Source organism: Pseudophryne corroboree, chromosome 7 (genome assembly GCF_028390025.1).
Source record: "Pseudophryne corroboree isolate aPseCor3 chromosome 7, aPseCor3.hap2, whole genome shotgun sequence".
In the NCBI taxonomy this organism is placed as follows: Eukaryota; Metazoa; Chordata; class Amphibia; order Anura; family Myobatrachidae; genus Pseudophryne; species Pseudophryne corroboree.
Genome location: NC_086450.1, coordinates 363,199,731 through 363,215,282, shown reverse-complemented (window position 1 = coordinate 363,215,282; position 15,552 = coordinate 363,199,731). Strand labels below are relative to the sequence as shown.

Below are 15,552 nucleotides of genomic sequence, written 5' to 3'. Positions count from 1 at the left end.
GCCAGTGGTTCCCAAACTTTATTGCACCATGGCACACGAGAGTATCAGAACTTTTTTTTACGGCACCCCTAGCCTTAAGTTTCTTATCGAGAAATTTAGAAAGACATATTAATTAAGTAAATTGTGTTTATATGTCATCCTTAGGTTCAGTTATGTGGTGAGGGACAAGATTTGCTTCTGCTTGTCCACATATTTTATGATTGACAGCCACCAGCACTGGTTTTGCCTATTACATTGACCAGAAATAAACTGAATTGGTCCTGGACCACCAATCCAAGGCACCCCTGCAAGTGTCCCGAGGCATCCCAGGTTGAGAATCACTGGTATAGGCTGTATATAGAATACTCCTGTTATTGAGGGAGATTCAGTTAGCATCAAGATTCCATTGGAACTTTGTACACTAATACTGTAGAACGCTGGTTTACCAGAAGTAAACTTGCTTGAGCAAGGTCTTCCCTCCCGTAATTACCCACAATGCAGGACATCACATCAGCACTTCCACTCGATTGAATGTTGCCTGTATTTTTATTTTATCTAGACTTCTGAAAGAGGAGACGTTGAGCTAAAGGTCTCTTTATCTTCCCTTCTCCTAGTACTTGAAGACCATTACTTCCCGCCAGAGTGACATCCAGAAATTTATAGCTGAGGGCTGCAAGGAAGCGTTGCTGGAAGAAAAGAGACGTTTCTGCTTCCTAGTGGACAAACATTGTAATTTTGCTAATTATCTAAATTACTACCACATACAGGTAAGATGGCTAATAATAAATGTGTGCAGTTGTGGCAAGAGCTCTTTATTAATATAGAGAGGAAATCCCATTACTTGCCATTCCCCAATTCCCATCAGTGCTGTACGTTAATGGAGTGTGTTATTGCAAATTGAGCACAGAAATACATATACTGTGGTTATTGTGAGATATCCGTATGCATACAGATGTGTCCTCATTCACCAAGTGTCTTTGAGCCATATGGTGTTAGACGCTCCGTCACAGGTAGCTATATGTACTTTTTCCACAATTGCGCATGACATCTTAGCTGCACATAAATATGCTGACAGTCTACCAGGGTCCCTAGATTAGTACTTTTGTAGCCCAGGGAATTGTACGAGATGTGTATAAATTTGCAGATTAAGCATAATTATGAACAATTTTTTATGTAGCGCAGCAATTTCCTTTGCTCGTTACAATTGGAAACAACAGTGGTAAAATAAAACTGGGTAATAACAAACAGTCATAGAGGTAGGAAGACCCTGCTTGCAAAGCTTACACTCTATAGTATATCTAATGATACCCTGCTCGCAAAGCTTACACTCTATAGTATATCTAATGATACCCGGTAGTAGTCATGGTACGGGTGCTCGTGTCCGAGCTCTGTTTTGCCTTTTCTTCCCAGATCTGTGACTAAAGGTAGGTAGACACCTATACAATTTTCGGCCTGTTACCTCTATATCGGGAGAACGGGCCGTCCATTGTATAGGGGAGCACGCTGTGCCCATACAGGAGCGTTGGCCAATAAATGGCTTGTAAAGCTGCTGCAACGATCGGGAGGTCACATCTTAAGTGCTGCTCAGTCAACCACCCAATCCCCATAGAGGAGCCGCTACCTCGCCCCCCACCCTATGCTGCTGCCCACCCCTCACAGGGGGTCACAGCTGTATACACACAGCCCCACTGATCGGAAGCGTTTTACCCAATCAGCTGAGGCTCGAACACGTGTACCCACCTTTAGTCACACAGCAGCACATGTAATGCTAGCCCCAGTAGTCTGTGTACCCTTGTGTTGTGCTTTTGTCACATTAATGATGCTTGGCGGAGCTAGGTCAAGGCAATTCCATCATGTTCATCTCCGATTGTCAGTAGTAGTAGGAAGGCTGACGCATTTCACAGCTCATGTACATTCTCTGTACTCAATCTCCAAGCTGTAGATGCTGTAGCAGTGAGAATCCGTTATTCACACTGATGAAATCTGTTGACATTGAAGCCACATGGATTGATGATTATACATTACTCCCCTGTTTATAAGTTGTTATCCATAGTTTGCATGAAACCTATCCCACATACGTAATTCCTAAGTGCCGGCTTTGTTTATTGATTTTGTGTAGCAGCTGATAGCTTTAGCAAATGAGGAAAGGGATAAAGTGCAATTTCCCCTCATTGCTTCTTTAGTAAAGTGCTTGTGTCCTTTTGAATTGTCTCCTTAGTTCCATTTTCTGCCCCGATAAGCAGAGGAGAGATGGATTAGGAAATGCTTGTGTGCACAGGGCATAAATCTCAGTCACTGCTTAGGTGGATAAGCTGTGCAGCAGCTGACTTCATCTGCCTCCAAAAGTCACCTCCGTTTCGTCTCTGTGTCATGACATTGTATCATTCTAGAATTCTCGGGCTCCATATATGATTTGACCTTACAACCACCATGTTGGATTTCATTTCACTAATAGTGCCTCAATTGTACGACAAATCAGCCTAAAACTATTTTTCTTTTGAAGCTTCTCCTAAGATGATCATCTATGAAATGACAACCTCACTTATTTATGCAGCAGTGTTTTTGTTTTCCTGTCCCTTGCAGGCTACAGATTTGCTAACCTCTAAAATCCCAAAGTGGCAGGAAACGTGCAGTGATGTCTCCCAAGTTCCGGAAAATGTCAATACCTTATACCAAGATATGGAGACTCCCAGGACAACTCCGATCTATTGGACTCCTGAACCATCTCCTCTTATGGACAAGAAAGCTCTGGTATACCACCACTGTAACACAAACTATCATTGGCTGGTGGCTTCTGCCCAGAGTAGATGTTTCATGTTCTTCAGTCTGATAAATGCAAAAAATAGCCGATAAATACATAGATGTGTTTAGCTGAACTGAGAAGTGTGCGGGCTTATAGTCTTAGAGATAATAATCCATTACGGGCCAGACCTGCGCCTACATGGCACCGCTACACTATGTGTTTTCAGTTACTGCGTCCGTGCAGATACAGCATAACTTTCTGTAGCAAAATAAATATTATGGAGGGTATCCAATCATCGCGGCTAGTGGATCCCCTGGGGGCTATCCTTTTAGGCCTGACCGACAGAACTTTTTGGGGGTTTTGTTCCGCCTGCCTTGGGCAGGCGAAACCAAAGCCATGATAACTGTGCTTCAAAGCCGCGGAAACACATAGGTCTGCGGCTGTTTGTGGAACCTATGTGTTTCTGTGTGGTATAGGTTAATATACTGCATGGTAAACATGGGCTATAATAGGATAGCCCGATAATACCATCTGGCAAAAATCGTGTTAAAAGCACGTTTTTGCCGTGCGGTAATAGGATACCGGCAAGTATGGGTAGTGTGTGAAATGCGAATGGATTATCTGGAAGATGTCCCACCAGACTATATTGTAGCCACCACAAGATATGTACCTGCTTAAAGTAGTCTCCAAGCCTTATCTACAGGAGCCAAATTCCTTCTGCTGCATTCATATTGGTGCATACAAGGTTGAATTAGATCTCCGGGATGCGGTTAAGATGCCGGCTGTCAGGATCCCGGCACCCTTCTGAATGCCGATGCCAGAATCCCGACAGGGTCAGTAGACCGATGCCAGAATCCCGACAGTCGGCATTCCGACCCCAAGTGTAGCAGGCGGGTTAGGTTTAGGCTGCGGTGGGAGGGGGGTGTTAGGTTTAGGCTGCAGGGAGGGGTGTTAGGGTTAGGCAACACCAGGGAGAGGTTAGGTTTAGGCACTAAGGGGGGAGGGTTAGAGTTAGTCTGTGGGGAAGATGGGGGTTGGGTTTAGGCACCACCGGGGGAAGGTTAGGGTTAATCACTAAGGGGGAAGATTAGGGTTAGGCTGCAGGAAAGGAGGGGTAGGGGATAGGGGGCAGACATACTTACCTTGCCCCTGTCGGCATTTAACAGATCAGGATGCCGACATCGGTATTGTGACCGCCGGCATCCCATCAGGTGATCATTCATACAGATCCCAGATCTCCATGTCTCTGTTTTATTCATTGTGTAGTAGTGTGACAGTGATCTGCATGAAATGTATAGGGTCACATTGTCACCTCTACCCACATGTACAATGTTTTTTTTTTTCTTCTTAGTTATATTTTGTTAAAGGCCGTCTGTTGGAGACAAAATCAGAACCAAAGTCAGCTTAGCGCTAAATGTCGGCAATATTACATTAAACAGTCAGCCATAATTAGGGCTGTTCATGTGAACCCAAAGCTATTTGATATCACTTTGGGGAAATAATGGATGCAATTGTCCCCATTTCAGCCTGAGTATACGGTATATGTAAATACATACTTTTCAAGAAGGATGTGTGACAGGTGTAGTTGGGAGAATGGCACGCATTAATACAATATTACAGTAAGAAGACCTTTGCCTGAGCCTCTTTGTATATTGTGTTCAGTCTACCTCTGCTTTGTTGTTATGTACTTCTGTAATACTGGCAATGTGTTGCAGATGGCCGCAGACGATACAATCTCTAGGAACACAGTGCGGATGCCCCCGGCGCCCCCAAGCCGTGCACAGACAAGTCCCCTGGTTGACATGTTTAACAATCCAGCAACCGCTACAAAGGTGTCCCATGACAGGCTGAAGTCATCACAGGGTGAGTGAGAACTGCAGGCACTGGGGACATGGTATAAGGGAGGACTAATCACACGTACTGCTGCAGTGTATATAGCATTATGCACACTGGCAGGCAGTTTGCAGGTCCTTTGGTTTTGTGGAGCTTGGTCTGGCAAGTTAGGCAGGGGTCTGCAGTGCCAGGACTCTGGCTGACCTAATCCTGCATTATCAGAGTACCTTTTGCAGCCTCTCTCAAGCAACAATGGCGTACAGATCCATAATATGTGTGGGTTGGACAAGGAACTGCAATTTAAAAAATAAATGTTTAATCTGAAGTAATAAAATGAGAAGGAAGCAATTTCCAGCCACTGGTCTGCCCTGGTTTTTACTGGCCGTGTAGACCAAATGCCATGTTTACTAAACAGGTTGATGCTAATTTGTACTTTAACTTTCAGCGGGGATTTGCCAGCTAACAGGATTGATCTCAATACCTCTTATCTTTGCTGAACATGCTGCATACAGATTACATTGGATCTGTAATTTGGCCCCACAGGTAGAGAGCCTTACTGCACACATCAGACCTGATTTTAGCTGAGAGGCCACCGCCAACCAACTAAGCCAATGACCTCCTCGCACACGTGCTATGGGGATGATCAGACAGCCTTATTGTTTACAGGAGGGCCACAAAAATTACCAACATTGGATGACCAAATCTATACGACCAGCTTTACATTAGTGTAACTTCATCTTGCTCTTCATAGAAACGGTTATCCTTTACTTCACATCCTGTTGTAGCCGGTGCATAGTTTTATGTGGAACACCGTAAAAAGAGAGTCAGGGACAGATCAATAGGTGCACTCTTGTGAGTTCTCTATTATAGATATAGCACGTTACCAAGTGTGTTGTACACCGTCATTTCTGGGAATATAACGTTTATGAAGATTGAAAAAGGAATGGCATCCAATTAGGGTTGCGGTTTTATTGGTACTTGCCGACCTGCTCCTGATTGATGTTCTGGATGAATAACATGAAAGAACTTGCACAGAGAGCAAGAAGAGAAACTGGAAGATCAGAGTAACCTCTCCGATGTGTAATGAGATCACCTCACACCTTTCACTCCAGGGAAACCAGTTCCAAGCAAGGAGGATAATAATGTTTTCTCTCACAATATTTTCATTTCACCACATGCGCTAGAAGAGTTGTCTGCCTTTCTGAACGTCTGTTATTTCAACAAACAATATTCTTGTCAAAGCCTAGGCCCAGTTGAAACGTGGACTAAGAAGGACACAGTGCAGTAATGCAATTTGGCCCAGCGTAGCTGAAATATCGGTCAAAAAAGGTTGTATAAAAGTAGTTACTAAGGGTCAGCTCTTACAATATAGGGTTTGAGTAAAGTGGAGATAGGAGGGAACCAGCTAACTAATGTGTGAATGTTAAAATGGTTCTGTGCAGCTGTGGATAATATTAAAGCTCCCGAAAGCCTAGTAGGACCACACACAGATTACAGGAAGCTGTACAGTCCTCATTCACGCTGCTTACATCATTAATTCCATTGTTTTCTCAACAGCAGAGGTCACAGATGAGGGTAGCCTGCCACGGTCCATGTCTGTCGCAACAGGATTGAATCTAATGAAAAGGCCAAAAGTCAAAACAATCTTCCCTCACACCGGAAACGGCAGGACTTTACTGAGCTTTGCCCAGGGTGACACCATCACTCTTCTTCTGCCAGAAGAGAAAGATGGCTGGCTGTACGGTGAGCACGACACGACAAAACTGTAAGTGTTTTATACAAAGTTAAAAAGGCTGTGTACAGGCACTCATTTATTTACAATCTGTGTGACTTTTTTAGAGGCGGGAGCTCAAGGTGTTAGATGAAGATAAATGCATGCGTACTAAACTAATGGTAGTGATAAGGCAGTATATGTCATTCAGTGCTGGTCTTTTTCTATAAACCAGCGGCAATGACTGGAGCATGAGTATCAGTTGAGTTCTAGAGAGCATGAACTCAAGAATCACGGGGGTAAATTTACTAAGATGGGAGTTCCATTTAAGATGGGATGTTGCCCATAGCAACCAATCAGATTCTACTTCTCATTTATCTAATACTTACTAGAAGATAATACCTGGAATCTGTTTGGTTGCTATGGGCAACATCCCATCTTAAATAGAACTCCCATCTTAGTAAATTTACCCCACAGACTCTTTTTTCTAGACCACAGGTTCTCAAACTCTGTCCCCTGGACTCCACACAGTTCATGTTTTGCAGGTCTCCTCACAGAATCACAAGTGAAATAATTAGTACCACCTGTGGACCTTTTAAAATGTGTTGGTGAGTAATAAATACACCTGTGCACCTGCTGGGTTACCTGGAAAACGTTGACTGTTTGTGGTCATGAGGACCGAGTTTGAGAACCTGTGCTCTAAGTCATAGGTTCTCAAACTCATTCTCACCCCAATAGTCACATTTTCCATGTCACCTAGCAGGTGCACAGGTATACTCATTACTCAATGATGCAAGATCCACAGGTGGTGCTAACTATGCTGGTCAGCATGACTTTATTCACAAGAAAACTAAATAGCGACTCTAGTGCAGTATTAAATTCTGAATTCAAATATGCAATTAGTATTTTTGTATTTTTCCATCAGACACAGTGTGTTCGTGACCGTTACTTTTCTTTCTCTATCGTCCTAGTGGATGCTGGGGTTCCTGAAAGGACCATGGGGAATAGCGGCTCCGCAGGAGACAGGGCACAAAAGTAAAGCTTTCCGATCAGGTGGTGTGCACTGGCTCCTCCCCCTATGACCCTCCTCCAAGCCAGTTAGATTTTTGTGCCCGGCCGAGAAGGGTGCAATCTAGGTGGCTCTCCTAAAGAGCTGCTTAGAAAAGTTTAGCTTAAAACGTATTCCTTATTAGGGCCACACGTTAAAGGCAATGAAGGAGGTGTTACATATTTCTGATACTACAAGTACCACAAAAGAGGGTATTATGTGGGATGTGAAAAAACTACCGTAGTTTTTCCTGAATCAGATAAATTAAATAAAGTGTGTGATGATGCGTGGGTTCCCCCCGATAGAAAATTATGGGCGGTATACCCTTTCCCGCCAGAAGTTAGGGCGCGTTGGGAAACACCCCTTAGGGTGGATAAGGCGCTCACACGCTTATCAAAACAAGTGGCGGTACCGTCTATAGATAGGGCCGTCCTCAAGGACCAGCTGACAGGAGGCTGGAAAATATCATAAAAAGTATATACACACATACTGGTGTTATACTGCGACCAGCGATCGCCTCAGCCTGGATGTGCAGAGCTGGGGTGGCTTGGTCGGATTCCCTGACTAAAAATATTGATACCCTTGACAGGGACAGTATTTTATTGACTATAGAGCATTTAAAGGATGCATTTCTATATATGCGAGATGCACAGAGGGATATTTGCACTCTGGCATCAAGAGTAAATGCGATGTCCATATCTGCCAGAAGATGTTATGGACACGACAGTGGTCAGGTGATGCAGATTCCAAACGGCACAAAGGTGTATTGCCGTATAAAGGAAGAGGAGTTATTTGGGGTCGGTCCATCGGACCTGGTGGCCACGGCAACTGCTGGAAAATCCGCCGTTTTTACCCTAAGTCACATCTCTGCAGAAAAAGACACCGTCTTTTCAGCCTCAGTCCTTTCGTCCCTATAAGATCATATCTGCCCAGGGATAGAGGAAAGGGAAGAAGACTGCAGCAGGCAGCCCATTCCCAGGAACAGAAGCGTTCCACCGCTTCTGACAAGTTCTCAGCATGGCGCTGAGACCGTACAGGACCCCTGGATCCTACAAGTAGTATCCCAGGGGTACAGATTGGAATGTCGAGACGTTTCCCCTTCGCAGGCTCCTGAAGTCTGTTTTACCAAGGTCTCCCTCCGACAAGGAGGCAGTATGGGAAAAAAATTCACAAGCTGTATTCCCAGCAGGTGATAATTAAATTACCCCTCCTACTACAAGAAAAGGGGTATTATTCCACACTATATTGTGGTACTGAACCCAGAAGGCTAGGTGAGACTTATTCTAAAAAAAAAAAATTTTTTTTGAACACTCACAAAGGTTCAAATCAAGATGGAGTCACTCAGAGCAGTGATAACGAACCAGGAAGAAGGGGACTATATAGTGTCCCGGGACATCAGGGATGCTTACCTCTATGTCCCAAATTTGCCCTTCTCACTAAGGGTACCTCAGGTTCGTGGTGCAGAACTGTCACTATCAGTTTCAGACGCTGCCGTTTGGATTGTCCACGGCACCCCGGGTCTTTACCAAGGTAATGGCCGAAATGATGATTCTTCTTCGAAGAAAAGGCGTCTTAATTATCCCTTACTTGGACGATCTCCTGATAAGGGCATAGTCCAGGGAACAGTTGGAGGTCGGAGTAGCACTATCTCGGATACTGCTACAACAGCACGGGTGGATTCTAAATATTCCAAAATCGCAGCTGATCCCGACGACACGTCTGCTGTGCCTAGGGATGATTCTGGACACAGTCCAGAAACAGGTGTTTCTCCCGGAAGAGAAAGCCAGGGAGTTATCCGAGCTAGTCAGGAACCTCCTAAAAACAGTGCATCATTGCACAAGGGTCCTGGTAAAAATGGTGGCTTCCTACGAAGCAATTCCATTCGGCAGATTTCACGCAAGAACTTTTCAGTGGGATCTGCTGGACAAATGGTCCGGATCGCATCTTCAGATGCATCAGCGGATAACCCTATATCCAAGGACAAGGGTGTCTCTCCTGTGGTGGTTATAGAGTGCTCATCTTCTAGAGGGCCGCAGATTCGGCATTCAGGATTGGATGCTGGTGACCACGGAGCCCAGCCCGAGAGGCTGGGGAGCAGTCACATAAGGAAAAAATTTCCAGGGAGTATGATCAAGTCTGGAGACTTTTCTCCACATAAATATACTGGAGCTAAGGGTAAATTTATAATGCTCTAAGCTTAGCAAGACCTCTGCTTCAAGGTCAGCCGGTATTGATCCAGTGGGAAAAACATCACGGCAGTCGCCCACGTAAACAGACAGGGCGACACAAGAAGCAGGAGGGCAATGGCAAAAACTGCAAGGACTTTTCGCTGGGCGGAAAATCATGTGATAGCACTGTCAGCAGTGTTTCATCCCGGGAATGGAAACTGGGAAGCAGACTTCCTCAGCAGGCACGACCTCCACCCGGGAGAGTGGAAACTTCATCGGGAAGTTTTTTCCACATGATTGTAAACCGTTGGGAAATACCAAAGGTGGACATGATGGCGTCCCGTCTGAACAAAAAACGGGACAGGTATTGCGCCAGGTCAAGAGACCCTCAGGCAATAGCTGTGGACGTTCTGGTAACACCGTGGGTGTACCAGTCGGTGTATGTGTTCCCTCCTCTGCTTCTCATACCTAAGGTGCTGAGAATTATAAGACGTAGAGGAGTAAGAACTATACTCATGGCTCCGGATTGGCCAAGAAGGACTTGGTACCCGGAACTTCAAGAGATGCTTACAGAGGTCTTATGGCCTCTGCCGCTAAGAAGGGACTTGCTTCAGCAAGTACCATGTCTGTTCCAAGACTTACCGCAGCTGCGTTTGTCGGCATGGCGGTGGAAAGCCGGATCCTAAGGGAAAAAGGCATTCCGGAAGAGGTCATTCCTACCCTGGTCAAAGCCAGAAAGGAGGTGACCGCACAACATTATCACCACATGTGGCGAAAATATGTTGCGTGGTGTGAGGCCAGGAAGGCCCCACAAAGAAATTTCAACTCGGTCGTTTCCTGCATTTCCTGCAAACAGGAGTGTCTATGGGCCTCAAATTGGGGTCCATTAAGGTTCAAATTTCGGCCCTGTCGATTTTCTTCCAGAAAGAATTGGCTTCAGTTCCTGAAGTCCAGAAGTTTGTCAAGGGAGTATTGCATATACAACCCCCTTTTGTGCCTCCAGTGGCACTGTGGGATCTCAACGTAGTTCTGGGATTCCTCAAATCACATTGGTTTAAAACCAGTCAAATCTGTGGATTTGAAGCATCTCACATGAAAAGTGACCATGCTCTTGGCCCTGGCCTGGACCAGGCGAGTGTCAAATTGGTGGTTTTTTCTCAAAAAAGCCCATATCTGTTTGTCCATTCGGACAGGGCAGAGCTGCGGACTCGTCCCCAGTTCTCTCCCTAAGGTGGTGTCAGTGTTTCACCTGAACCAGCTTATTGTGGTGCCTTGCACCTACTAGGGACTTGGAGGACTCCAAGTTGCTAGATGTTGTCAGGGCCCTGAAAATATGTTCCAGGACGGCTGGAGTCAGGAAAACTGACTTGCTGTTATCCTGTATGCACCCAACAAACTGGGTGCTCTTGCTTCTAAGCAGACTATTGCTAGTTGGATGTGTAATACAATTCAGTTTGCACATTCTGTGGCAGGCCTGCCACAGCCAAAATATGTAAATGCCCATTCCACAAGGAAGGTGGGCTCATCTTGGGCGGCTGCCCGAGGGGTCTCGGCTTTACAACCTTGCCGAGCAGCTACTTGGTCAGGGGCAAACACGTTTGCTAAATTCTACAAATTTGATACCCTGGCTAAGGAGGACCTGGAGTTCTCTCATTCGGTGCTGCAGAGTCATCCGCACTCTCCCGCCCGTTTGGGAGCTTTGGTATAATCCCCATGGTCCTTTCAGGAACCCCAGCATCCACTAGGACGATAGAGAAAATAAGAATTCTCGGACTCCGAGAAATAGAATTATCGGTAAGTAAATTCTTATTTTTTTTTTCCGTATTTTAGTGTTCTTTATGGGCTGACACACACGCACGCACGCGAAAACAAATGGCCTAAACGTTAATCTCTTATTCCTGGGCAGCAAAATGTATTAAATACTCCTTAAAAAGTGTATTTACCTCCACTGCATATTGAACAATTTGTAAAAGCAATTGATAAAAACTCTGCTGCATTTATGCATGGGAATCTAAATTTCCAAAAGTAAGTGACGCAAAACTGAATGAAAGAATTTTTACAGGGCCACAAATAAGATCAGTAATGGATGTTGACAATTTTTAGGAACGGTTAAATCCACTGAAAAGAAAGCAGGCGAGTTGTCATTCAAACATATGATTTTGTTTTCTTGGAAATCATAGAGCAGAAAACTATCGTGATATAGTGAGAGATCTAGTGACTTCATACAAAGCTATGGGATGCAACATGTCTTTAAAACGCCACTTCTTGGACTCCCACCTAGACTTCTTCCCAGAAAATTGATATCCGCATGATAGGTCAACAGGGTCAAATTGTGTTGACCTTTTATACATGTCGATCTTGTGCATGTCGACCATTTTGTGTCGACCTAGACACTATCGACCTTTTGACTGTCGACCTATTATACCATAACCCAGAAAATCTTGGGTCTGCCAGTGATGAGCGTGGCCAGCGTTTCCAGGTACCAAGGCAAATGGAGTGCCACTATGCTGGCTGACTATTGCTCCATGAAGAAAGACATCCCAAAGGCAAAATATGTTCGAAAATCACCATCTACAGCTTTTTAGGTCAGCCAGAATGAGGTTGATATTTATCATTTAGACTGACGTAAGTACTAATTTAATAAAACTTTGATGTAGGTCACAAAAAACCCCTGCCTGATGGAAAAAATCTGAATGCATATTCAAATTCAGCACAAAAGTCAAATTTAGATTCATTTACTTAGTTCTTTTTTTGTAGACCAGTATCTACAAAAAATCCATGGAAAATATGGACTCTTTGGGGTTCTGAGGACTGAGTTTGAGAACTAATACTTTAAACCAAGCTTATTAAAACTCTCATACAAAATCAGTATAATACAGTATTATAAAGCCACTACTGATACTCACTACTTTGTTTCTATTTTACGGACCATTATTAAAATCATTACTATTTGGGAAGGGGGGGGGGTTTAAGCTTTGCGGGACTCCAGGTGAGCTGATCGCTAGATTATGCACAAATTTAGGAGTCCTCTTTTGCATCAATCCAATAAATATATATATATATATATATATATATATATATACATATATATATTTTAATGAATGCAATTAAACAACAGACTAAAAACCATACAAAACTGGAATAAACACTGCTTTGTGACTGGGGAGGGGATAAAATGTCTGCAAAATTATATTGTGTCTTAACTATAACCAATCGTTTTAAGGAACTGATGGGGAACATTTGTGATGTGGATTATACAGTGACGTAGCTTTGGAAGACATTGCTCTGCACAGTGGGCGTATTTAGTAAACAAAAAAGTTATAAGGTCCCTCTTTATTTCCTATTGCAAAATACTGTTCTGTGAAGACTTTTTCTTAGAACTTAGTTTTTCTGCTGAAGCGTATCTGGAAGGCGCACAGTGCATCTAGTTATTCCCTATTTACGGATAGAAGGAGACCTAGTATCCAGAGCTAGTACAAAAAACATTTTTTTTGCAGAGTAGAAAATGGCTGCATGGAAAGGAACACACCCAAAAGTCTAACCTTTCGTTTTATTAATCGTGCTGAATTTTTGAAGTGTTTCGTATGACCACAGATGTTTCCTCATACACCGGGCTGCGGCTTTAACTGCACAGGATTGAGCTTTAAACACGTACAAAGTCGCAGATGAAGCACAACAGAACTTAGCGTGAGAAATGCGGCCGCTACATTGCAGCACTTTGTATGCAGATTCAGACTCAGCCGCACACAGATGTACAAATGATACATATCATATTGATCAGTGCAATCTGCAAAGTAGTTTTGTCGCTTCCAGTTGTTTTATTTGTGCAAATAAGACGCACATTTTGAGTGAGAAAGGCGCTCAAGGTGTCCCGAGTTACCTGGGACCTGGCGCACTGAGAGGGGCTGTCTGGCGCGAATGAAGAGACAGTGTATGAGGCCACATTGAACACACCAGTGTGCCTGCTCCATACTTATCAACGAATGCCCTGGCTAACCGGCATCTTCTATCACTGGCTGCTGGAAGCTTCCTTTTGTGCAATCACATAAGGAGCTACTCAATCAAAACCTCTTCAGTACAACTCACGGAGGAGGATCCACCGGCTCTGCGATAAGTTTCATGATGATAAACCTTTTTTTGTGGGGTGCTCTTACTGGAATCTAACATTCTACTTGGCACATACTATTCCAATTGTAGAGCACAACAGAATTTGCAGAAACTGTTAATAAATAAAATAATAAAAATCTGTCCATTTTGTTTACTAATCCCTTTTATTTTAATTCCTTGCCACTTACAGAAAAGGCTGGTTCCCCTCGTCATATACCAGGCCCCTGGAAGAGAATGGAAAGGAACTGGTGCAGGTGCCAAGGTGAGGCTTGTTGCACACTGTTTATAGTTTGGTGCAGAGCACTCCCTGCGTAATGACCAAACATAAGCAGTCTAGGCTTTATCGGTGTATACACTGCCTTGTTTTACACAACCACAAGCACGCTGCAAGACGGCAAATGTGGGAACTAATATAACATTCAATAACATGTAGACAGTGTGTCTGTTCTGTTGCCACACCTAGAACATGCTAATCTGCAGGATATGGCGGTTAGCCAAAGGCTTGTGGCTGTTTGAATGGGAAAGCTGATTGTTGCCGTAGTGGCTAGAAGATTGTGCATCTTTGGCACAGCTTAGCCCTTCATGCAGTGATTGAGACACAGCTATTGGGATGTGCTGTGCTGCACTGCACTGTAAGGAGTGCAGGGTTAATGTGCCGGACACTTGCTTACATCCGCTCTCTATTCTTTTTCAGTGCGACTCCCAGCCCCGCTCCAGTGAGAAGTCTCAGCACAGCCAACTTAATTGACAAACATAACATGTTTCTTCCCGAACCGGACTATTTAGAAACGTCTTCCTTTAGCAGTTCCTCTGATCAGGAGCAAGTTCCATATACCCCATATCTTGCCAAAGAACCTACTATCATAGCAAACAACGGATCTCCGGTAAGTAAATGGAGTTTCATGCTAGCATCCAATCCCTTACCGGCTGTACACATTAGAGAAACTGTAATCATTACCAGAATACTGCTCATTTGATCTCTTTAATCACTAACTTACTTTAGAAAATGCTAAAGTCCTGGCAGGACCTCTGCAATATACATATTTGATCAGACACTAACAATTTTGATACAGCTATGTCAGAGTGATGTACTGTAGTGGTACCTGGAGTTCTGTAATCTGATTTCTGAGTCAGATAAAAACAAAATATAAGCTCCGTGTTTGCCACTTCAACCATGTTAAGTTAATGTAGCCATCTGCAACATAATTCTCACCTCTAGTACCTGGGTTAAAGTCTCATCAGATGTTGGAGAATTTATTGTAGCGAATAGCACACCCATTGCACATATTTTAACGTAAAGATCCAAAGCAAATAACAGCTAATCAGAGATCGGTCACAAGATAGCACAGGTTATCCACATCGGTTAGTACTGGATCACCTATTCCAGCTTTGTGCACGACCCCTCTGTGGACTTTCAGTGTTCTGTTGTATAATATACATTCCCATAGATTTCTATGTAACAGATGCTGCCCCCTACTGTTCTCCTGTGTCACTGCAAACACCACTCTAACTTTTCTGCACATTGCTGGCTGCTCTTACACACATTGCTAAATGCCTTTCAGTATTGTTTGTTGGGAGTAGTAACAACAGTTGTGCTAACTCGTATCATGCAGATTTTTTTCCTCAGCAGCTTATTTTAATGCACCAATAATAATGCGGTGGAAGCCTAGTAAGATGTTATTATTACCAGAACTGACAGCATCAACGCCATAAAACAACCACTAAGAGTTGTCTGAAGAAAGCAAGAAATTGTGTGATTGCTTGGCATACTAATGTGATTGTGTTTTCACAATTATTATCAGTCTCTAGTAATAATGCTTTTTGCTAAAATGGTTCAATAACTTAATAAGCCACTAAATCTAAAATGCTGGTTTTATTATATAAAGTATGTAGGTGGCATGGGCCAGCTGGCTTAATGTGTGTGGCTAGGCAATCATAATCCGCTCATCATCAGGTATGTCTG

At 43.8% G+C, this 15,552-nt stretch overlaps 1 protein-coding gene across 2 annotated transcripts in view; it reads left to right on the top strand.

The window, feature by feature from the left end:
* The window catches only part of BAIAP2L1 (BAR/IMD domain containing adaptor protein 2 like 1), a 183,070-nt gene that overhangs the window by 153,862 nt on the left and 13,656 nt on the right, over positions 1–15,552 (top strand). Inside the window, exons 7-12 of one of the 2 annotated variants that reach the window (XM_063934503.1) lie at positions 594–746; positions 2,563–2,730; positions 4,438–4,585; positions 6,113–6,320; positions 13,780–13,851; positions 14,284–14,473. In XM_063934503.1, the coding sequence (XP_063790573.1) occupies positions 594–746; positions 2,563–2,730; positions 4,438–4,585; positions 6,113–6,320; positions 13,780–13,851; positions 14,284–14,473 (939 nt within the window). The remainder of the gene's footprint in view (positions 1–593; positions 747–2,562; positions 2,731–4,437; positions 4,586–6,112; positions 6,321–13,779; positions 13,852–14,283; positions 14,474–15,552) is intronic. The other variant, XM_063934504.1, reaches the window with a different exon arrangement.